Below are 25,643 nucleotides of genomic sequence, written 5' to 3'. Positions count from 1 at the left end.
ATACCAAGATAGGTTGACGGAAGAGTACCAATTCTGAACTCAAACACATTTTTCAACCTCATACTTCTTCTATTCGAAACATAATTTGAAAAAAATACAACAATTATATATAAAGTGTAATCACTTGAAATTAAATATTAAACAAATGTCAAAAGAAGTAGAAGCTACCATGCAAGAACAATAATGGAAGAACTTTGCAAGGATCTCTTTTCTTTTTTGTCGGAGCAGTTATCTCGGAAGCTCCTCAAGCTCTCTCTCTAAGTTGATCTCATTAACCCACTTAGATAGTTATATGCTTAGGATAGGAATTTTGTGATAAAAGGGGTTATATAGTTAAAAGGGGTTATATAGTTAGTTAGTTATAGGGTTAGGATAGGAATTTTGTGATAAAAGTGAGTTAAATGGGCTGCCCTAAATCATTGGGCCGAGTTTTGGGCCCATGGACTCGATAGACACGGTTCAGGGCTACAATTTTGGCTTTAGATTCGATCCATTGGTCCAATTTATGATTTTAAAAAGTTTTGTGTGGTAAGAATTTCGGCGCAAGACGATTAAAATCGAGAGTTTACGTAAAAACGTTAACTAATTGTAAACTCGTAAAATCTAGAATTTACATTAAATCGTAGAAGTTTAATTTGAAAAAATAATAGTTATATATTATTATTATTATTATTTATATATATAATTAAGTATTTGATATTTAGTTAATTTTAAAAAATTATATATTTTAATATGAAATTAATTAAAAAATAATAATAAGTAAATGATATCATCAAAAGTATACTTATCAAATTAATTTAATTTATTTAAATAAATAATAACTTTATCTTTTATTTTTTAAATATAAAATTGTTTTTTTAAAAATAAAATCGTAAAATCGAAATTATTTATAAACTCGTAAAATCGTAAAAATCTTATTATCGTAAATTTAAAATCGTAAGATTTTACCTATTTGAGAGTTTATTTAAAATCAAACTTGTTAACCTTACGTGAAATTGCGAGATTTTAAGAGTCAACTCGAAATTTTAATAGCCTTGCCCAACGAGTCTTGTTGATGATTCCGACAATGATGATGCACTGGCACGATGTTGACATTAACTTCTTTGACAAGCACGGTTGACCAAGTTGACCGGTCCTTTTTTTTTATCCTCTTAATTTTCGGTGCATTTTTCTTAAATTAATAAAAAAAATTATATCATAGTCAATTTTTATTATCTTCAATGCTCTGAACATCATTAACGTGTTAATTTTTACAAATTTCGCGTTTTATAAAAGAGTCGCATTTAACTTCGAAGAATGACCATTGTGATGTGATGTCTTTTCGTCGAAAATGTCCAACATAAATATTATACTCGTTTTCACAATTTTTGAGCTGGTCATCGTAGAGTTGTCTGTGGGCCAAAATTTTGATTATTTTTAAAAAGTGACCTTTGAATCGACCCAAAATAGGCCCGAATAAGCCGGTTTGCGGGTTAATTATTTATTTTAAATATTCTAGTCTAGTATTTATGTATGAACATTATATTAGACCGAAAATATTTATTTTATTTTATTTGGGTGTAAAAATGAAGTGTCTACAATTGTCATTGTGAAAATTCTCAATTTGGTGTACGAACTAACATGAAAGGCAACATAGTGGGTGAAGGAATTTAATGTGATGATTTTTGTCCTCCTAGTTGGAGAGACCCAACTTGGCATGAGCTTTATTTAGGCCCATATTAGTGGACATTATTTTTCATGTAGGTTTTTAGTGGGTTTCACGGAATAACAAAATAGAGCAGAGCAATAACAAATTCAGGGGTTTGAAGTCTACATTCTGAATGGATGATGAAGACTTCTGCAATTTATTTCTGGTGGTGAATAGAAGCTTAAAAAGGGATAATAATTGTTACTAAAGGTAAGAGACTTTCGAATTTGTATATTGTTAGTTCTGAAATATCTAAACGTTAGATCAACACTTGTGAAACTGATTTTTCTTCTTAGTTGTGGCACAAAAGTTTAGCTCATATTAACGAGAAAGGCTTAACTGCGTTGACTAAGAAGAATATGAATGGGCATTATTTTTCATCTAGGTTTTCATAAGTTTCACAGAAAAAAAGAAAAGAGAGAACATATCAAAACAAACTCAGGGTTTGAGGTATTGTATGGAAATTTTTTTTGTTTGTCTGAGTTTGTCTTGATCAACTTCAAACATTGAAAGTTTGTTGATTATTTTGCTTTAATTTTAGAGTGTATACGTCATAACATTAACTTGGGAGACAGTGGTTAGGGACGGATGTACTGTTTTTCGATTTCCAGTACAGCAACATGATTTCAATTTCACGTACCAATTGGAGAGTGGAAATAGTGGTGATCTCCCATGGCCAGGTCAGGTTCATTTGATTTCATTTCTATTACAGTTTCTTCCTCTGTCTATGTATTCTAATGATTTCTTTCTTAATTTGAAAGTAGCGGTTAAATTCTATTGACTCTTAAAATTTAACGATTTTACGATTTTACGATTACAATTTTTATTTTACAATAATAAGATTTTACGATTTTACGAGTTTATAAATAATTTCGATTTTACGATTTTATATTTTAAAAAATTAAAAATAAAGTTATTATTTATTCAAATAAATAAATTAATATAATTATTTTTTTATGTATAATTTTTTATAGTATTTTATTTATTATTATTTTTTAATTAATTTCATATTTAAATATATAAAATTTTAAAATTAACTAAGTATATAAAATATTTAATTATATATATAAATAATAATAATATATAACTATTATTTTTTCAAATTAAACTCTTCCGATTTCAAGTAAACTCTAGATTTTACGAGTTTACAACTTATCAATGATTTTACGTATAGAAATTCACGAGTTTTATTATTTTCCTAAACTTATAGTCTAATTGATATCGTAAGTGATAGCTAGGTGGTTAGAGTGTTTCGATCTTAACCCGAAGGCAGTTAGTTCGACCTTAAAGATATAGAGTCGAGAAATCGACATAGAATGAATGATGATGTCTTACTTAAACAAAACAATTTTAATATAAACCAATTTGCCCACCATCTATTTCTCCTCTTTTAAGTTAAAAATCTCAAGTTGAATCACTATCTACTTTTTTTTCTTTTCTTTTTTTTCCTTGTCAAATATAAGCATTATTAAACAAAATAAAAATAAACTATAATATAGTAACAATCCAAACAAGTTTCTTTATTAATCAAAAACGCAAATCAAGTAGTAGATATGAAGAAAATGGAATAGATCATGTATCTCTCACTATAATACTTCTAGAATGTTTTTCTATTCAACTATTCGATATAACGGTTTGTTAGGCGATTTGAATCATGGATAATCTTTTTGTAACCTTTCTATGAGTTTTTTCTTCACCAAATATTCTCCATGTTCTTCAATTAATTCCTTCTGTAAATATAATATAAATATTATGGATTAATTAATAACTAAATAAAGATTAAGAGTTAAAAAGGGTAAGAGAATTAATTATAACTTACCGCCAATGATATATTTTGAGACTTAATCTCCAAGTATTGATTAGAAACGCTTAACAATTCTTCCCTCAGTATTTTATTTTCAGCTTTCAACTGTTCTATCTTGGCTTCACTTTCTTCAATTGTTTCCTTATTCTCACTTTTCAATTGTTTCCCCTTTTCCAATTTCATCTTCAACTCATTTTCATCGTATTGGATTTTGTCCGCCGACGAACAAGCCTCCAGGACTGGCACAATTTCCAATTCACTTTCCGAATTTGTTTCTATAATCGATTGAAGAAGATAACATGTAAAAATACGTATATAAATCAAAAGCCCTAGAAATTAATTTGAGGTAAAAAAACTAAGGACCTTTAGGAATTGTCTCATTTAAACTCATGTCATGAATTGTAGACGATGTATGGAGAATATTTTGAACATGGTCGCTGCGAAAAAGAATCAAAACATCATGAAATCTTTCTTTATAGGAGAAATTATGAAATGAAATTGTGATCATCTAGAATGGATAGGGATTACATACCTTTCGGACGATTCAACGACATGAGAATTGGGGTTAGTCACTTTATTTTCCTTATACGAGTCCGCCCTCATGCCATGAATTGTAGATGATGTATGAAGATTATTTTGAACATGGTCACTGCGAAAAATAAACAAAACATCATGAAATCGTTCTTTATATGAGAAATTATAAGATGAAATTGTGATAATCAAGAATGGATAGGGATTACATACATATCGGAGGATTGAACTACATGAGAATTGGAGTTAGTCTCTTCATTTTTCTTATACGAGTCTGCCATGGTTCTTTTAGTTGTGGTTCGAAATGGTGATGAATAGATTTTAAAGAAATATATAAGGTGTGACAATATCACGATCTTGTTAGATTGTTAAATAAAGTTGTTAAGTGGTTAATCATTAGTTATTAGTTAATAGTAGTTAATCATTAGTTATTAGTTAATAGCAGTTATAACATTTAGTTATTAGCGGTTGTAACCATTGTTGAGTTAATTAATATCAATTATAAGAGTTGAGATATTTATTGATTGTTTTATAATCCTAGTTTTCAAGGATTCTATCTATTTATAAAATAAAGTTATTATTAAATTATCCTAGATTTTTGGTATTTGATTTGTGGTTTAATAATTGTTTACATCCCATAATTAATATTTTGACATATTTTAAATTAATTTTAAAATAACTATTAAAAAAAATGAAGTAAAAATATTAATATAATAACCATTCAAACAAATTTTCTTATTAGATAAAGATACGAGAAAATCAGTCTATTAAATTTAAAATAATTATAGATTGAGCTAAAAAAAACTTAAAAGGCATAATATATTTTTTTTATATTCAAAATCTGTATTCAATCATATAATCCACAAATAATTTTTTTATGCAAAATATAAAAACTAAAATAAATAAACAAAATCTTCAAGTTTTCTTTTGACAACATCTTCTCCATATGTTTCAAATAGCTCTTCTGTAAATATAATACAAATAGTATGAATTAATTAATAATAAATAAAAATTAAGAGTTAAGATTAAGAGAATTAATTATGAATTCAATTTCAGTCTCAATCTCCAATGATAATAATGTTAGAACAACTTAAGTGATATTTCTTTCTTTCTTGGTTAATTAATTCACTCCATCAGTTTAGGCATATATATATAAAGAGAAGAGAACAAAGAAATAGTAGTTTCAAAACAATGAATTGCCTTATTATTATTATTATTATTATTATTAAGAATGATTGTGCCACCAATACAAGTAAGCTATCTTCTATTGTGAAATAATATAAAGAAAAGATGGTGGCTTTATAACTTATTTTATTACTACGAAATTCAATTTTAAGTTTCTCAAAAAATTAAATATCTCATATTTATACTTGTAATTATATTCAAATGTTTTGTTTATTAGGATTTGACTTTTATTAATAAATATATAATTAATTGAATAATTCAAATATATGTAATGAATAATATAATATTTTGATAGTTGAAATTTATAATTTTGAGTTTATATATATAGCGATATGTAAAATGGATGTGAAGTCAGTTTTTTTGAATGGTAATTTTTAAAAGAAATTTATCTCTAGAAGCTGTCTGAGTTTATTAAAAAAGGAATGAAAAAAAAAAATTTACAAACACAAAAAAGCGTTATACAGATTAAAACAATCTCATCTTGCATTGCATGGTATAGCCGAATTAATAATTATTTTCTAAAGTTTAGTTTTGAAAAATGTACTTTTGAGCATACTCTTTATATCAAAAGTAATTCTAATGGTGGTCTTTTGGTTGTAAGTCTATATGTGGATGATATTATTTTTATCGAAAATGATTCAAAAATGTTAAGTGATATTAAAATGTCTATGTTGAATGAGTTTGAGTCGACTGATTTGGTTCGCATCATTTTCTTGGAATATTGTTATTCAATCAAAAACTAGAATCTTTATTTTATCAAAAGAAATATGCTACTGAAAATTTGAAGAAATTTAAGATGTAGTATCAATTTAGTATCAACTCCTTATATCACATGTTTGAAATTGTGTAAGAAAGGAGAAAGAAAGTTTGTGAATCAACTTTGTTTCGAAGCATGGTTGGTAATTTGATGTATCTTACCGCCACTCAGCCCGACATTATGTTTGCGGTAAGCTTGATTAATAGATGAATGGAGAAACTTTATTCAAATCATTGGAAAACGACAAGGAGGATTTTGAGATATGTCAAAGGAAACTATTAATTATGGCATATTCTATAAAGTAAAATTTAAAAGCAAACTTGTTAGTTATACGAGACAACGATTTTGGAGGAAGTAGTGCATGAAATATGATTCACGGAGTACTTCCACTCAAAGGGATAATTTTCTTAAGAATTATCGAGGCTTTGTGAGTCGGAAGCAAATCAAATTTACGGAAACAATGTTGGAATAAATTAGATTTGAATCAGTTTTTATTTGGTTAATTATACAAATTTACTGTTTGGTAACCAGAAGTTACTTCATTCTTTAGCTTTTTGAGCTTTTGGTGATATGCATGTGGTTATAAGACCAGGAAATGTATTTGCGAAATTGACATGGAAATCACTATCTACTTTTTTTCTTTTCTTTTTTTCCTGTCAAATATAAGCGTTATTAAACAAAATAAAAATAAACAATAATATAGTAACAATCCAAACAAATTTCTTTATTAATAAAAAAACACAAATAGGGTAGTAGATATGAAGAAACACAAAAGTTGTTTAAAATTTCTATTCAACTAGATCGATATAACGGTTTGTTAGGCGATTTAAATCGTGATTAATCTTTTTGTTACCTTTCTCTGAGTTTTTTCTCCACAAAATCTTCTCCATATATTTCAATTAACTCCTTCTGTGAATGTAATATAAATATTATGGATTAATTAATAATTAAATAAAGATTAATTAAGAGTTAAAAAGAGTAAGAGAATTAATTATAACTTACCATGAATAATGTATTTTGAAACTTAATCTCCAAGTATTTATTAGAAAGGCCTAACAATTCTTCCCTCAGTCTTTTATTTTCAGCTTTCAACTGTTCTATCTTGGTTTCACATTCTTTAATCTCACTATTCAATTGTTTCCTCTTTTCCAATTTCATCTTCAGCTCATTTTCATTGTATTGGATTTTGTCCACCAACGAATAAGCCTCCAGGACTGATACGATTTCCAATTCACTTTCCGAATCTGTTTCTATGATCGATTGGAGAAGATAGCATGTAAAAATATGTATATAAATCAAAACCCCTAGAAATTTGAGGTAAAAAAATTACGTACTGTTAGGAATTATCTCATTTAAACTCATGTCATGAATTTTAGATGATGTATGAAGATTATTTTGAACATGGTCGCTGCGAAAAAGAAACAAAGCATCGTGAAATCGTTCTTTATGGGAGAAATTGTGATCATCAAGAATGGATAGGAATTACATACATTTCAAATGATTCAATGACATGCGTTTTGGAGTTAGTCTCTTCATTTTCCTTATACGAGTCTGCCATTGTTTCTATGATCGATTAGAGAAGGTAACATGTAAAAATATGTATACAAATCAAAAGTCCTAGAAATTTGAGGTATAAAAACTACGTACTGTTAGGAATTGTCTCATTTAAACTCGTGTCATAAATTTTAGATGATGTATGGAGATTATTTTGAACATAGTCGCTGCGAAAAAATAAACAAAGCATCATGAAATCTTTCTTTATGAGAGAAATTATGAGATGAAATTGTGATCATCAAGAATGGATAGGGATTACATACATTTCGGATGATTCAACGGCATGAGAATTGGAGTTAGTCTCTTTATTTTCCTTATACGAGTCCGCCATTGTTTCGATTAGAGAAGATAACATCTAAAAATATGTATATAAATCAAAAACCCTATAAATTTGAGGTAAAATTAGTTACCGTTAGGAATTGTCTCATTTAAACTCATGTCATGAATTGTAGATAATGTATGGAAATTATTTTGAACATGGTCACTGTGAAAAAGAAACAAATCATAGTGAAATCTTTCTTTATGTGAGAAATACTAGATGAAATTGTGATCATCAAGAATGGATATGGGTTATATACATTTCAGATGATCGAGCACATGAGAATGAGAAAGAAAATTGGAGTTGGTCTCTTCATTTTTCTTGTACGAGTCCGCGTCATGAATTGTAGATGATGTATGGAAATTATTTTGAACATGGTCGCTGCAAAAAAGAAACAAATCATCATGAAATCTTTCTTTATGTGAGAAATACGAGATGAAATTGTGATCATCAAGAATGGATATGGATTACATACATTTTGGAGAATTGAGCAACATGAGAATGAGAATTGGAGTTAGTCTCTTCATTTTTCTTGTACGAGTCCGCCATTATTCTTTTAGTTGATGTTCGAAATAATGATGAATAGATTTTAAAGAAATATATAAGTTGTATCAATATTACGATTTTGTTAGATCGTTAAACTAAGTTGTTAACATTAGTTATTAGTAACTAATAGTTATAAAAGTTAGTTATGAGCTCTTATAATTATTGTTGAGTTAATTAATATTAATTACAAAAGTTGAGATATAATTGTACATATAATTAGTTGAGATATTCATTGATCGTTTCATAATCCTTGTTTTCAAAGGTTCTATCTATTTATATATTAAAGTTATTATTAAAATTATCCTAGTTTTTTAGTTTTATTTTTCCTAAACTGCATTTTATTTCTCAATTAAATCCTCTTTAGATTGTTTTTAAAAAAACTAGAAAGAAAATATATTGTTACAACTTCCCGCGTTTATCAAATCTGGTGTTGAATTTAAAATATAATGTGTTATTAGTTTAGTTGGTTAAATAGTTGTACTTGTTTTTGTTAGGTTACGAGTTCGAAACATACCTATAGCATTTTTAATTTTATTTTTAACCGTTTTAAGTTTATGACGGGTCAACTCAGAATTCGAACCAAATATCCATTTACTCTCACATATATATTAAAATTAACCACAGCTCTCGACCCGGCAATCCGAACACTTTCAAAATTAAGCATCACTAGCATATATTCCGTGCATTTACACGAGTAATAATATAAAAAATTGTGAAAAAAATATTACGGTAAAAATGTTTATGGGCGGGTCAACTCACAATTCGACTCAAGTATCCATTTACTCTCACATATATATCCAAATTAACCACAGCTCTCGACCCGGCAATCGGGACATTTTAAAAATTAAGCATCATTATATATATAGATTATATATAATATATGAATTAGTTAGTTAAAAATGTCTCGCGTTTATTAAATTTGGTGTTAAATTTAAAATATAATGTATTATTAACCTAGTTGGTTAAAGAGTTGTATTTGTTTTTGTTAGCTTGCGAGTTCGAAACATATCTATAACATTTTTAATTTTATTTTTAATCGTTTTAAGTTTATGGACGGGTCAACTCAGAATCCGACTCAAGTATCCATTTACTCTCACATATATATTTAAATTAATCACAGTTCTCGATCAGGGAGTGCAGAAGACTCTCAAGCATTCATTATATATATATATATATATATAGATAATATAATTATTAGTTAATAAATCAACATAAAAATATGTTGATATTTAATAGACCGTTAATAGTATTAATTAGTCACGTCTTAATTAGCCCTGTTTGGAATCTAACTTGTGGTTAGAATGAAATGAACAAATCAATCAAACCTTTTCTTCTTTGTCTACTCATATAATAGCCAAGATTACCAAACTTCCTTTTTTTACAAATTTCAAAATCCTAGTATATATATTCTAAAGTATATTCAGCAACCCGGAACTTAGAATAGATTGGATGCCCTTACAACGATATTCTCGTGGAGGAGTGTTCGACTTATTTGAAAAACATTTTAATAATTGTGTTTTGTTATGTGTATAAAACCAATATGTGTTATTTCAAAACTCAACGAGTCAAAGATTTTATCATTTTATTGTTAAACGAGACAGGTATACCCTAAACCCGGGTTAATTTGTAATTTGATTCGTTTTATTATTATTATATACAAAATTAAGGTGGGGACAAACAAATTGAAAGGGAAAAACTAATAATAACCATTCAAATAATTTTATTTATTATATAAATACAAAAAAAAATCAAATTAGTCTATAACTTGAATAAGATTTATTTAATTAATTAAATTGAACATATATCCGAAAATAATATTATTCAAACCCTGTTCAATCATATAATCCACAAATCAAATACTTTTTATTCAAAATATAAAAAACAAAATTAAATAAACAAAATCTTCAAATCATAGTCATCCAACCTCTTTCTACAATTTTTCTTCTCACAGCCTCTTCTCCATATGTATCAAATAGCTCTTTCTGTAAATATAATACAAACATTATGAATTAATTAACAATTAAATAAAGATTAAGAGTTAAGATTAATTAAGAGAATTAATTATAACTTACTTTTATTGATTTATTTTCAATATCAATATGGAAACATTCCATAGAAATATCAAATATTTCTTCTTTCATTCTCTTATTGCTAACCTCCAATTCTTTTATCCTAGTTTCAATTTCTTTATATTCTTCCACTCTTCGCAATCTCGACCTCTTCGCCGACTCACGGTTTGATTGTTTTCTTTTTTCCAATTTCTTCTTCTTCTCTTCTTCATCAAATCGGATTTTATCCGCCGACAAACAAGGCTGTATGACTGGCACTATTTCCAATCCACCTTCCAAATTTGTTTCTATGATCGAAAAAAGATAAACATATAAAAATACTTATATAAGTCAAAACCCTAAAAAAAATTAAAAAAAAATTACCTACCATTAGAAATTATTTCGTTTAAATCAATGTCAGCATCATTAGATGTGGTCATTGTCTTCCTTATTAATCCTCTAGATATTAAACCAATAGAGAGATAAATAATAAGAAGAGAATGATGTATATTATGAAAGTGGGAAAGTGGGTTTAAATAAAGGAGGTTTTCATAATCTTAGTTGTAAAAGGATTTCAATTATTTATTAATTATTAAATTATGAAGTAAATAAATTCTTAAAAATAAAGACTATTTAGCTCAATAACAAACTCCACATGTTTTTCTTGAATTATGAATATTTTTTATATCAAACTAAGTCAAAATAAATTTTAATTTATTTCATTTAACATAATATTTTAAAGAAAAATCAATATATCAATAGAAATCAAAGACTTCACGATTTAAAAATTAAAAAGAAATTAGTGGTGATATAAGTTGTGAAAATATTGACCCTTAAATATTGTTTGTTTGAGTTTTAATATAAAAAAAATTATTCAAATAAGTTTTTATCCCTTAAAATTATCACTAATCACTAATTATTATTTTTTTATTATTATTAGAATTAACTGTCAATTATTTCTCAATTAAATTCATTTTATATAAAAATATTATGTAAATAATTCTCTCATGTTTAGATTCTGCGTCTAGTTAAATAGTTATATTTAACTAGCTTGAATTAGTTGCACCTATAATAAAAAAAAAAAAAAAAAAAAAAAATTTAATATATATTTTATATTATGTAAATAAATCAACATCAAAATATGTTGCTATTTAATAGGCCGTTTATAGAATTAATAACGTCTTAATCTACAGCCCTATTTAAATCGAACTTGTGGTTAGAATGAAATCAAACAAACCTTTATTTTTCTGATTTGACAAATTTTCCCCGCCAAGAAAAATAAGACGTCTTTTCTCTCTCTTCTTTGGCTGCATTATGAATTTCTCTCTCTTATCCACACCACCTCCATAGCTTCCGATCATCTCAACTGTCACCAAATCTCACTTGATTCATCCAATTTCGTTAAGGTAGGAGAGATTTAATCGCTGATTATCATCTGAATTGTGTTTTAAACTGTTTCAATACGGTTAATCTCATGAATCATGACTCATGACTGAGAGATTTTAGATCTATCGTTTCCCGACGATGTACGGTGGTGGAGAACTTAATTCCGATATCGACTATGGCGATGTCTTCGGCGGTCCACCGAAACGATCATCGATGAATGTGATCCGTCATAGCTTTGCAGAAACTGTAGCATCGAATGCTTCAACTGAGGATGATGAGGAGAAAACGGAAGAGAAGCCGGTGTTTGGCCACGAAGCTTCGAATCGGCAGAAGAGACATAATACAAGCGATGATTTCTATGATGATATTTTCCGAGGAGATGGAATTTACAGCAGTAGCTCGCCTTGGAGGTATGATCGGAATCCTATCAGTTCTTCCTCTGTTCATCATCTTACTCTGACTGATGATCCATTTGCATGTTCATATCCTCAGTTTAGGTTTTCCAATTCGAATTTTCATATGGTTTGTGTATTGACTGACTGTGGATAATATTCTCAATTGAAATCCAATTAATATTTCAGCCTTCCTGCTAAGTTAACCAAATTAGAGTCTACCGGAAGCAGTTCCTCTCCGGGAGATTTCCAGACATCGGACGAAATTCGAAGTAGAGTTAGACCGGCTTACCGTCCAAGCCCCCTTTCTTATGGCAAAGAGGAGCTTCCTGATCCCGTAGGCATTAGTACCGGCGATGAATCTAAAAGCAAAGAGAACAGCAGCATGTTTCACTTCTCTCTTTACAAATGGGCGGGTAAAGGATCTCCATTACACGTTTCTCTCAGGGGAGCGACAAATGGTTCAAAATTACCTTGGAAACCTAAAAGTAAAGATAATGACAGCAAGCAGATAGATAAAGATTCTTCTTCTTCTTCATCTACTCATATAGTAGCTGATGAAGAAAAGCAAGATTACCAAACTTCTTCCAAGACTATATCAGAGGAATCTAGTTCTGAACCAAATTTGCAAAAGAAAACTCAAAAACCGTCAAAGTCAAAGAACTCGATGCCTCTACAATCGTTTCTCGATGAATCTGACAACATAGCAGCTGGAAGATTTGAAGGAAAAAACAGACAAAGAGATGGGGAAAGAACTAAAACAGAGAGTTCAGGAGGGGAGAATGTTATCAGGAATACAGTGAAGGGAAAGATAAAAGGGTTTGCTAAGATATTTGATTCTTCTAAATCCCAAAACAACATTCAAGTTCGAAGTCAGAGTCTAAGGTGGGATCGCACACCAAAATCTCAACCGGATAATGCTGCGAGAACAGCCGAAGCAGAGAAGCCAGATGGAAAGTTGCAGGGGGCAAATATGAACAAAGCCAAGATACAACCAGATTCTTCTAAACTGGTATCATATTCTATTCTTTCCTATTTTATCATAAACCCTACAAAAGAACTCATCAGAATCACTTGACTCTACAGGATAACAAAAATGATAAAGTTTCAAAGGAACAGAAGACTGATGATTCAGAGAAGATACTACCTTTAACCACAAGCCAAAGCTCTTCTACTCAGACCGACGAAAACAGTGAGTCATTTTATATGGAAAAACTATGCTGCACAAAGACATTGAATTCATGGTAAATAACTATGGATAAATTTCAGAGAAACCTCCAGAAAGTGTAAAAGAAACTTCACACGATGATTTGGACGACAATTTGGGAGATTACTTTCAGGTATAAGTATAACACAATCAATCACACTTGAAATTGGTTCTTTTACAGACAGTAAGAAAAATACATTGGTAATATTATTGCTGCATGTACAGGTGAAGGAATTATTCGTCGATAATGATGATAAAGATCTTGAAAACACAGAAAAATTGGACAATGACAACAACCAAGTAATGAAATTCCGACAGTTAACTTTCTTCAATTCTAACAACAGAACAGATTATAACAATTGGAGATACGAATTCAACACAGGTTTTGGACACTAAGATTCGGCAATGGGCACAAGGGAAAGAAGGGAACATTCGTTCTTTACTGTCAACCTTACAATTGGTGAGTAAATTTTGCATCTTAATTTCAATAATTTCAATATTAGATCATTTGAAACTAAATAATGAATGAGTTAATAACATAATATTATGTTTAGGTGCTTTGGCCTAATAGTGGTTGGAAACCGGTAGCACTTGTTGATATAATAGAAGGAAATGCTGTAAAACGTTCATATCAAAAAACTCTACTTTATTTACATCCCGATAAACTTCAGCAAAGAGGTGCTCCTCCTGATCATCACTACATTGCTCGAAAAGTTTTCGATCTCTTACAGGTACAATATATTTTCATTGCTTTCTCTAGATTTCGTCAATTATAAAAACAACAGTTAAAAATGAAGATGGTTAACATATTTTTTGTAGGAAGCATGGGATCATTTTAATACAGTAGGTCAGATTTGAATTGAAGAATTCAATGTTACAGGCTATACAGAAAAGATTTATTTTTTTAGCAAATTATAGTTGATTTATTAAACTTGAGAGAAAATAAAATGTTTATTCATTTGTATATGTATAGAAAGAAATAATTATTGTGTGTTGTCTTCATATTATTGTATTATATGATTGTTCATTTGAGAAAATTCAATTCCAATTTCAATTTATTATAAATTTGAAACTATAGTTTAAACTAACTATTTTTATAGTCATATTCATTTGGATTATGATATTAAAAAAATTGTATTTGTTATGTGTAATTCACTGATGTAAATACTTTTGATGATTGAAAATAAATATCTATATACTAAATAAATCAAAAAATTACATTATAATTTGGATAATAATAAAATATTTAATTCGGATAAAAACCGCAGTTATTCCTATATTTTCAGTATCTCTTTATTTCAAGTACAGGATTGAAGATAAGAAAACAAGCATTATTACCTCAAATTCAATATCAGCAAGCCAACCAATTCTTATGAACACTAATAATCGCAGACAAAAGTCCCGCCGACGATAACAACAAAGGACCAGAAAGCGGTCCTTTCACATCCCTAATATCAGCAATCGCCATCAATCCATCAGCAATATCTTGAATCACAGATAATTTCTTCATCAATTCCTTCCTTTTCACTTTCCCAATCTTCTCCTCCAATTCACCACACTTTTCCCCTCGTATCATCCCAACATCAACGCTAGATCTAATCCGAATTTCCTCCTCTGAAATCTCATTCAAATCCCTAATTTTCAAACTAATACTACCAACATAACCAATCAATTCAGCACAAGCACTTAGCTTCTGTAGATCACGCGATAGTTTCGGATCGATCAAGCCAGATTTAGAAAGCCAGATGAATTGTTCAATGAAATAGTAAATACCTTCACCTCCGTATGCGAGGATTGATAGAATTAGGTCTAGGTTTGAGTGAAAACAACCGTTTCGAAGTGCGTTTATGTCCTGGATGAACTTGCCGAGACGGAAGGCTTTACGACTTACGCCTACACTTGATTCGAAGCTTTTGAGACGGTTCGTGATTGGTAGGGTTTCGGGAAGGATAGAAGAGGCGATTATTATTTTTGATGCGTAGCGAGAAATTTTTAGGAGTTTGTCTATACCGTCTCGTTTTGATAGGAAGGATTCGACGTGGTTGAGGAAATCTCTCTGTTTGATTTCTGATCGGACCGGCGGCGGAGATGGCGACGGCGACGGCGACGGAGTGTTTATCTTAGCGGCGGAAGATGGGGGATTCAGGGGATCGGTCTCCATGGCTGCGGCTAGAGAGAGAATTCGATGAAGCTTTGTAAATGATTGACTTCTTATATATAAAATAATACTAATAAATTAATTATTTTCTAAATAATTATTTTTTATTTTATTTTATTTTATTGGATAAATAATACAAAATTAAATAAATTATATAGAAATGATTAATTAAACCATTTAGGAGTGCGGCTTAAAACAAGAACTCATTTGAGTTTTTAAACATGAAATGTTGAAATATGATAAGTCAAATAAATTAAATATTGAAATAGTGTCGAAAAAATCTCTACTAAATGTAGCGGCAATAAAAATTGATCTTAGTCGAAACTTGTTAAACAGCGGGAAAATGTTCGGGCAATTAATGATTGATCATCTATGCATACTATGAAATAGTGAAAATTTTATAAAAGTAACAATAATTTTGTCTCATAATTTGCTGAGGAATTAACGAATTAAACTATCAAAGTTGTGACACTAAACACTACAAATAACTAATATATTATTCGGATTATAAAAGTTCAGAAGAAAAAAATGGTACGAGTAAACAAAAACGTCTCACAAACAAAATAAAATATAAACTCAAATTTGAATTGTAAAAAAATAGATATATTCTTATACTACAAAAGTTATACAAATAATAAAAAAAAATAATTTTTTTCTCTCTCTTTATTTATATACATAGAAAGAGTAGATAAGTATTTGTAATTAAACTTCAATAAATAATTAAATATATTACTATTTTTTAATATTAAGACACAATATAAATATTTTCTATGTATACATATATATTTATATTAGATTTTTGTATTTAGAATAAATGTATGAGTTGTTTTTTTTATTAATTAAGTTTGTTTTTTAATACTTCACACGTTGACTAATGGATAGGTATTTTTATTGATATTTTAATATAAAAATATTTATATTTATTAGAAATAATTATTTTAATCGAAGTACAAAATAATAATTTACCATGAAACAGGAGTATAATTTATAAATAACTTAATATACTTAATATTTTGTATAGGTTTGTTTGAAGTGGGTTTATCTATCAACCCTCGATGATTTTTTATCAATTAATGATAAAACAAAATAAATTTATATTTACAAATGTCAAATACTAATTACTTAAGTAGGTAATTTTATTCAAATAATATGATTAATCTCATTATTTGAGTTGTTTTCAAGAAAAAACATTTTTTTTTTTGATGAAGTATAAATTATTTGAGTTTTTAATTAATTGAATTACTAAAATATAATTCTGTATTTAAAATTTAATAAAAATAATATAAGAGTATTTATTATTTTAATTGATAAAATAAATTATTTATTGGTTAAAATAATAATTATATGATAGAAAGAAAATTTTATAAAATCCAAAAAAGTCATATCAAACAAGGTCTAAGATAACATTTGATACTTTCTAACATTGAAATGTGTGCCAATAATTGAGGGTTTAAGATTTGTTTCAATCATAAATAAAATCTAACTCAAAATGAAATATCTATATAAACCATGCTTTAAATGAGAATAGAAACTTGTTAATCCATAATTTCGTACTTATGTAATTATAATAAATATTTAAAATATATAAAGAAAATTAGTTGATTTTTAAAATAAAAAAATTTGTAAAACAAAAACAAATAATTATGTTAAACAGTTTTATATACAATTTATAGTTATTATGGCTAATATATATATTTTAAACAGATTTTAGATATATTTGTATTATTTAATAATATTTTTATAAATTAGTCTTATAAATAATTAAATTAATCGAATTGACAATAAACTGAAAATACCAATTTCAAATTTTCACAAATGGAATTCAAAGATTTAATTGTACATTTAGATTTATATGTCATCCATCAAATCTTTATATTTATTCTAATATAAGTCAAAATTCTATGACAATTTAAATGTATTTCTTCATTTCTTTTAGGTATTTTATGCCTACAGGGATTGAGAAACTCATAAACTTTTTATATGGGATTCAAAACACAGGATTATTCTTGTTTTCAATATTTAATTTTGAATTAAATGTGATTAAATCAAAATTAATTTTTGTTTAGTGAAGCAATGAATTATTTTAAAAGAGTATCAAACTCTTATATTTATCTCAAAATAAAACAAAATAAAATTTATATATTTTAATAATTAATAATTTGATGGGAAAATATAATGATAAATTAAATGGGTCTTAATTCTTTTTTAATTTAAAATAAATAAAAAATACAAATGTTGAAAATTAAAAATATTGGGCTCAAAAAATAAAAAATAATAAGTAATATATATTTATTGGGCTGGGCGAGAATTTGGCCCAATAAGTATAAAACAAATAACACCTTCTGCAATCTGCATTTTCTTCTATATTTTATTTCTCTTTCTCTGACTGTGATACTTACTATCTTCTACCAAATTATTCCATGTCTCTCCGGCGAAACCATTAATTCCGGCGATTAATCGATCAAGAAAGGTGAGTATATTGTCTTGTCTTTTTCATATTCGATCTTGTTTTGCGTAATTGTTCATGATCTTGTTTCGTTTTCTCTTTATTCACTGTTAAAAATAGTAAATTAAGACCTTAAAATCGTCGTTTTATGATTGTTTAACATCTTCCGGTGACGTTGAAAAGAATCTGATTGTAATCTCCTCATTTGGATCTAGATCGGTGACTTGATTGAGGATTTTGTTCCTGGAGGTGTTTTTTAGTATATTTCTGGATGATTGATGTGATATTTCTTTTTAGAGCCTTTTATTGTTAGTTTATACGAAGATATGTGAAGATATTTGTGATATTATTATCAATTGCTATGTTAAAATCCATCTGAAATTGATACACAAGCTTGACTAACTGAGTTATAGTCATCAGAAACATGAACATGGCGTTTTTATGTGCGTCTGTGTTATGATAGCAGTTAGAACAGAAACTAAACCTAGCTTCAAATCAGAATAATACCTGAATTGAGATATGAGGATAGAGAGAACCTTCAAGAGATTCAGAATAATTCTCAAATCGCATAATCTGATCCGCCTTTTGTCATTCCTTATTGTTTTCCCGCCAATAGCTATGCGATTAACTAATTACTTGTTCGGGATTAGGTAGTGTTGTTACACGGCCTCTCATTTCCTTTCTGGACCAACTGAACTACCTGCCATCTTATTCTAGGGTTCATAATCGTAACCCTAACCCTAGTTATTCTCTTGTAACAGTCTGTTACTGGAGTGTAACTTCATTTTAAATCACATTTACTTAATAATGACATTCCAGTTTCTCTGCTTTGCTTATATGTGAGAAAAGATGTATATAGAGCTTTTCTGAGCATACTGTTAAGATTGGAACTTTGCAATTTTGATGTTACAGTGTACTGACAGACTGCAGATCTCAAATATTACAGCTTCTGCTGGTCGTTTGTTGTTTTTCTAAGTGTAAGCTTGTATAAATTGATTTGTCGTGAAATGCGATTTCATTACATACCATTAATGATCCTAAGAATGAACATAGATGAGAAAAGAAGAGGAAAAGGCAGTCTCTAAACCAATATGATCCTATGTCTTGACTGTGTTTTCGTTGAGAAATTGGTTAACACATCCCGTGTTCTTCCACGAAAGTGAGAACCACTGATTTATATTATTGTGAGCCAAAAGAATCATTCATTGTACACAGTCCATAAGATTTATTTAAGCAATTTTCAATTCCAACATCAACCTTTCTTTTGGTCTCTTTCTTTGTTTTGTTAACCCTCTCCAACAAACTTTCTTGACTGTACTTCATTTCCCTTTAAATAAATCCCAACTTAACCTACCCATAGTAGCTCAAGTACTAAAAACAAATTGAATAAATTAAAGTTAGGATTGTGGGATCTTGGTCTTAAAAAGACCCACTTGATCATTTTCTCGAGACTGGTTTTATTCCCTGGAAGAAGCTAGTACAATATCCAACCGTCATTACCCTCCACTTCAGTCGAGGTGTTTGCAGTGAAATTGAACTTGAGACCTCATATCGCCCAATTTGCTCAATTATCCATCCTACACTCGTTGTAACTATCTTGTTCTCTGAGCTCATATTCTTCCCAACATTCATAATATTGCAGGTAAACTAATTTTGAAATACGCAATAGGATGGCCAATGGATCCGGAGAATCAACAAGCAGAACACCTCGAGGTTTTTCTGTATCAAACAACAGTGGCGACAACAACAACGATGCTGGTAATTTCGAGTGCAACATTTGCCTTGATTTAGCGCAAGACCCAATTGTAACACTATGTGGTCACCTCTTTTGCTGGCCATGCCTCTACAAATGGCTCCACATCCATTCCCATTCTCAAGAATGTCCCGTTTGTAAAGCTTTAGTCGAAGAACAAAAACTAGTACCTTTATACGGACGAGGGAACAACTCAACCGACCCAAGATCAAAATCAATCCCGGGAATCAACATCCCAAATCGTCCATCAGGACAAAGACCTGAAACAGCTCCTCCTCCCCAACCTAACAATTTTCAACAAAATGGATATGGTTTTAACGGTGGGCTAGGAGGATTTAATCCGATGACATCAGCAAGATTCGGTAATTTTACTCTCTCGGCTGCGTTTGGTGGTCTTTTCCCGTCGTTGTTTAACATGCAGGTTAATGGATTTCCCGATCCTTCAATGTATGGAACTGCTGCTGGTTTTCCTTACGGTTATCCTAATCAGTTTAATGGATATCAATATCAACAACACCATCATCACCATCATCATCGTCTTCAACAACCTCGAGGTGGACAGCAAGCAGATAATTACTTGAAGATGCTGTTTATCGCTATTGGGGTATTTGTGATTCTTACTTTAATTTGGAATTAGGGTTTTATATTATATTTTCATGATCAAATAACTGTTTTTCTAATATTCATTTAGAATTGTAGATAGAAGATATATATAGATTACCAATATTATGGAGTTGTGATTGTTGGTTATCTGATGATGATGGCATTTTCTATTTGAGAGTTTGTATCTGTAAACTGGAGTTAGTGTAGAGAAATTACTTGCATATTTCTATGAATTGAATAAATCTTTTAATTTGGTTTCTTATGGTGCAAGTATTAATAATGTTAACTATGATTCTATATCCATATTGTGTTTATAAGTTGTAGTTTTTTTTATTTATTTTTATTAGGTTGCGGCTCTATAAAAACGTTTAAATTGAAATGAGAGTTAGTCCGTCTATCTTTATAAAGTGTTTATAGTTTTCCCCTTAACTATGAACTTTCAATTTTATTAAACATAATTTAAGTTGAATGAAGAAAATAAGTGAAATAAAAAAAAAATTGAAATTAATAAAAATTATTGCTTCTATAAAAAGATTAAAATATTTTATAAAATGATACAAATATAAATATATATTATTTAAAAAAATATCATTTTCAACCAATTAAGATGTTCTAACTTCTAAGTTAAGTGTGGTATCAATTTTTTTAAATTTTCATTTAGTCGTTGGCGTTAACTAAAAAAATAACAAATATATATAATAAATTAAAAAATGAAAAAAATAACAAATATATATAATAAATGAAAAAATGAAAAAAGTAACAAATATATATAATAAATTAAAAAAATAATCATGAAAAATTCTTGAAAAATAAAATTCTAAACTCTACCACTAAATGGTGGTTGTCAACGAAAACTATCACACCTAGGTGAGATCGATTTATAATTATTTCAGGCGATTTTTATATAAATCGGTTTTTGTTAGCACCTAATTATAGTCACCAATCTTAAAAAAAAAAAAAAAAAAAAAAAAAAAAAAAAAAAAAAAAAAAAAGAGTTGGGCATGCTACTATTAATCAACTATCTACTCCTAATTAAGTGAAAATATAATTTATTTAATATACTTTAGTCAAGAAATCTAGTAGAGTGGAAAAAGGGTTGATCCAATTCATAAGTCAATCCTATGTCTAAACAATTGAATATACCACCAAACTTCTTACAAGTCTTCTTGGCCTTAATTAGTCTTTAAACCGTTAAGGCTAGTTTGTTTTTTAGTCTAATTTTATATTTTTCAAATATATGTGAGATTTTTAAACACCTTTAAAAGTTTTTGCTATTCAGAAACACCAATATTTGAGAATCATGACGAATAAAATACATATGTAAAACACATTCCCGATTATGAGCTCAAATATTCACTCTCGAATCATCTAAACAAAATTAATTATAATATATTTATTATTATATTATAATTATAGGTTACTAATATTATTAAATATATTAACAGACAGTTATCATATTCATTTTTTATAGTTATAATTAAATACAACATTTTTTTTTTTATTTCCCTAACATCTAAATCATACTAAATGAATTTATTAATTTAAAGTTTTTATATTATTTCTTCAAATTACTAATATTTTTCATGTAATTATTTTATAAACATAAATTTAATAAAAATATATCAATGAACGGATTAAATAAATAAAAAACAGACGTCTTTAATGAGAGTAAAGGAAAGACAAAGACGCGTAGCCGTTGAGAAGTCAAGATTGGCTGGCAGGCAGATAAATTGATCTTTCAATCATTCATTTATTTTTATTTTAACTTGTCTTGTTTTTCTAAATAAAAAACAAATTTATTTTGTTTGAATTCGAATATCCAGCTAATCTCTATCAACATCAATAAGTACAAAGAAAAAACTTGTTTAATCAAAACTTTTCAAAATTAAAATAAAGAATATAGCAAGGGATTATCTCAAAACTAAACAATGAATAGACGCTTTTAAATAAACTCATTTCTTGGTGGAGACGAAAATGAAATTTTAAAATCGAAAATAAAGCCAAAGATAAAAATTATAGATGTAAATTATAGCAAGGGATTAACTCAAAAGAAAACCATGAATCTATGACTTTTAAATAAGTTCATTTCTTAGTGAAGACAAAAATGAAGTTTTAAGATCAAAATGAATTCTAAGATAAAATAGATAACAAAGGATTAACTCAAAAGAAAACAATGAATTAAACGTTTTTAAATAAGCTCATTTATTGGTTAAGACAAAAATGAACCTTCAAGGTCGAAAATCAACCGAACAAGGATTAACTCGAAAGAAAACAATGAACCAAACACTTTTAAATTATAACTATTCTTGGTGAAGACGAAAAACTTTAAGATTGAACATCAACCGAAAGATAAAAAAAAAAATATAGTAAGGGATTAACTCAAATGAAAACAATGAACCTATTCTTGGTGAAGACGAAAATGAAAGCTTTAAGATTGAACATCAACCGAAAGATAAAAAAAATATAATAAGGGATTAACTCAAATGAAAACAATGAACCAAACACTTTTAAATAAGTTCATTTCTTGGTGAAAACCAAAATGAAGCTTTAAGATCAAGAATCAACCAAAAGATAAAAAAATATACATATAGTAAGGGATTAACTCAAATAAAAACAATGAATTGAACACTTTTAAATAAGTTCATTTCTTGGTGAAAACCAAAATGAAGCTTTAATATCGAGAATCAACTCAAATATTTCAATACATTTAAGAGTTTGAGAATGTATTAGGTTTATTTTGGTCTAAAACCAATGCGTTTTTTTACATGTTTCATAATTAATATAGTACAATTTAACTTAATTTGTTATTAAATTTAAATAATTGATCGTTGAATAACTTTCGAGCATTCCTTTGAAATTGAGTCATTTTCATTGTTGCTACTATTAGTCCACTCATACTATCAATCAATGTGATTTTTTAATCAAATTAACATTATATATTGAGTTCATCCCTTATGAAATAACTATTTTTCGTGTAATAACTTTTTCAGATGACATTTCTTAATAAAATGTTACTTTATTGAAAAGAAAGTAGTATATGTTGAGTCTAATAATTGTATTGAAATTAAAAAAGCTTATACTAAAATCCTTAAGAAAGCAAATTGTTCCCACAATTACCATGCATCTTAAAAGCCAAACTAAACCAACTTTATTTTTTTGGGGCAAAATAAACAAACTTTGATTCCCCACTTATTAAGCTCTACTTTTTCATAAACAAGCAAATTTGGTCTTCACTCACTCACATATATAATCCATCTATTCACCATTATTTTTATTTTGAATCCATAATTTGATTGTCCTTTAAGATCTATTTTATTTATTTATTTTGTAATTGTAGGAAATTATATAACTTCACACTCAACATTTTCATTTACAAATAAAGTGTTTTAAATGGGAATAGAACTATAACATGATATTTTAGAAAATAAAGTGTTTTAAGTAGGAATAAAACCATAACATGATATTTTAGGAATTACCTATGGATTTGACTTACTTTCTTAAAAAAAAAAAAAATACAAATTCAAATACCCATAAAATTTTATTTTGAAATTTGACTGTAAATGTCACTATTATATTAGAAACATTATAACTATTACATGTAGACTCAGTTCAACATTGTCAGCACAAAATTAGGGTCTTCTATTGATATTGAATTATTTGGATTCAGGAACAAAACCTAATCACACCATTATTCATTTTAATCATAAAAAAAAATTAAAGTTCAAATAAAATATCATAATATATTTACTTTATTATTTATAATAATTTAAATTATTAAATTTGGTAAGGAAATTAATTTCTTAGAATAAGTAAAGACCCATTATAAGTTGTAGTTATTTTTTCCTTTAACCTTGTGTATACCCATTTGAAAATACTTTATGACCAAAACAATTAATAAGTACATAAAAAGTTTGGTAAAATTATCTCATCTAAATCAAACCTTGATTGAAAAACTTTAAAACATATAGATATTTTCTTATCTAGACTAGACCAAAATGGATATATTCCAAATAAAGAGGACAAACATGACATGAGTGCATGAAATAGTACTAAATGAAGATCCAACTACCTTTGTTTAGAATGAAATCAAACACCAAATCTTTTCATTTGAAAATCTCTCTTATCTTCCCTCTATTAAAACCAAACTCATCTCTCCCCATTCCTCTCATTTCATGTTCTTCAAATTCCAAAATAATGAATAAACCTAAACCTAATACCTTAATTCAAACTCTACTACTTATCTCCATAACTTCTACTTCTTTCTCCCAACAATTTCAAGAAGCACCCGAATTTTACAACTCCCTAAACTGCCCTTCGATCTCAACCGTCGATTTCCTCTCCTCCGACAACACAATTCACATCGCAATGACCCTCGATTCAACCTACATTCGCGGAACAATGGCTGCAATTCTCTCAATCCTCCAACACTCCACCTGCCCGCAAAACCTAATATTCCACTTCATCGTCGCAAACTCCCCAAACGAAAACTCATCCCTCCTTCAATCATCCTTCCCTTACCTAAAATTCCAAATCTACACTTTCGATCCCACCTCCATTTCCAAACTAATATCAACCTCGATCCGATCAGCCCTCGATTCTCCTCTAAACTACGCTCGTAACTACCTCCCCGATCTCCTCCCATTCCACATTCGTAAAGTCATTTACTTTGACTCCGATGTAATTCTCGTCGACGACATTTCCAAACTCGCAGCCGCCGCCGGAGGCAGCGTGGTGGCAGCCCCGGAATATTGCGACGCGAATTTTAGTTCGTATTTTACGCGTAGATTCTGGTCTAACCCGAGTCTCTCGTTAACGTTTGTGAATCGGAAAGCTTGTTATTTCAATACGGGAGTGATGGTGATCGATCTTGAACGTTGGAGGGAGGGGAATTACACTAAGAGGATCGAAAAGTGGATGGAGATTCAGAAGAGGATGAGGATTTATGAGCTTGGTTCTCTTCCGCCATTCTTGTTGGTGTTTGCAGGAAGAATTACGTCGGTTGATCATCGTTGGAACCAGCATGGGCTTGGGGGAGATAATTTGAATGGAAATTGTCGAGATTTGCATTCGGGTCCTGTTAGTTTGTTGCATTGGAGTGGAAAAGGTAAGCCGTGGGTCAGGTTAGATGAAGGAAGACCTTGCCCGCTTGATGTGTTATGGGCTCCATACGATTTAGTTAAAGACCCGTTTCGGGTCGATTCCTGAAACCCAAAAAATGAAAAAAGATTCAATCTTTGTGACTGAGACTGGAAAAGAAAAGATTAGTA

The 25,643-nt window shown here is 28.7% G+C and overlaps 4 protein-coding genes across 4 annotated transcripts; 3 read left to right on the top strand and 1 right to left on the bottom strand.

Annotated features, from left to right (window-relative positions):
* Positions 1-11,755: 11,755 nt before the first annotated feature.
* On the top strand, positions 11,756-14,474 carry LOC124926434 (J domain-containing protein required for chloroplast accumulation response 1-like). The gene is made up of 8 exons (XM_047466661.1): positions 11,756-12,227; positions 12,399-13,221; positions 13,296-13,401; positions 13,479-13,549; positions 13,642-13,716; positions 13,799-13,876; positions 13,971-14,147; positions 14,236-14,474. The coding sequence occupies exons 1-8, from the start codon at positions 11,956-11,958 to the stop codon at positions 14,272-14,274; spliced, it is 1,641 nt and encodes a 546-aa protein (XP_047322617.1). The 5' UTR covers positions 11,756-11,955; the 3' UTR covers positions 14,275-14,474.
* A 252-nt stretch (positions 14,475-14,726) lies between these two features.
* LOC124926390 (peroxisomal membrane protein 11A) lies at positions 14,727-15,601 on the bottom strand. The gene has a single exon (XM_047466604.1). It carries the CDS (start codon positions 15,575-15,577, stop codon positions 14,768-14,770), a length of 810 nt encoding a protein of 269 aa, XP_047322560.1. The 5' UTR covers positions 15,578-15,601; the 3' UTR covers positions 14,727-14,767.
* Positions 15,602-17,934: 2,333 nt separating this feature from the next.
* Positions 17,935-20,638, top strand: LOC124928058 (E3 ubiquitin-protein ligase RNF185-like). The gene is made up of 2 exons (XM_047468590.1): positions 17,935-18,044; positions 19,663-20,638. The coding sequence occupies exon 2, from the start codon at positions 19,691-19,693 to the stop codon at positions 20,408-20,410; it is 720 nt and encodes a 239-aa protein (XP_047324546.1). The 5' UTR covers positions 17,935-18,044; positions 19,663-19,690; the 3' UTR covers positions 20,411-20,638.
* A 3,871-nt stretch (positions 20,639-24,509) lies between these two features.
* On the top strand, positions 24,510-25,581 carry LOC124926940 (probable galacturonosyltransferase-like 1). The gene has a single exon (XM_047467274.1). It carries the CDS (start codon positions 24,571-24,573, stop codon positions 25,579-25,581), a length of 1,011 nt encoding a protein of 336 aa, XP_047323230.1. The 5' UTR covers positions 24,510-24,570.
* The last annotated feature ends 62 nt before the right edge of the window (positions 25,582-25,643 follow it).

The sequence above is a fragment of the Impatiens glandulifera genome, chromosome 2 (assembly GCF_907164915.1).
Source record: "Impatiens glandulifera chromosome 2, dImpGla2.1, whole genome shotgun sequence".
NCBI lineage: Eukaryota > Viridiplantae > Streptophyta > Magnoliopsida > Ericales > Balsaminaceae > Impatiens > Impatiens glandulifera.
Note: the sequence above shows the minus strand (reverse complement) of the source record. Positions and strands in the feature narration are given on the sequence as shown.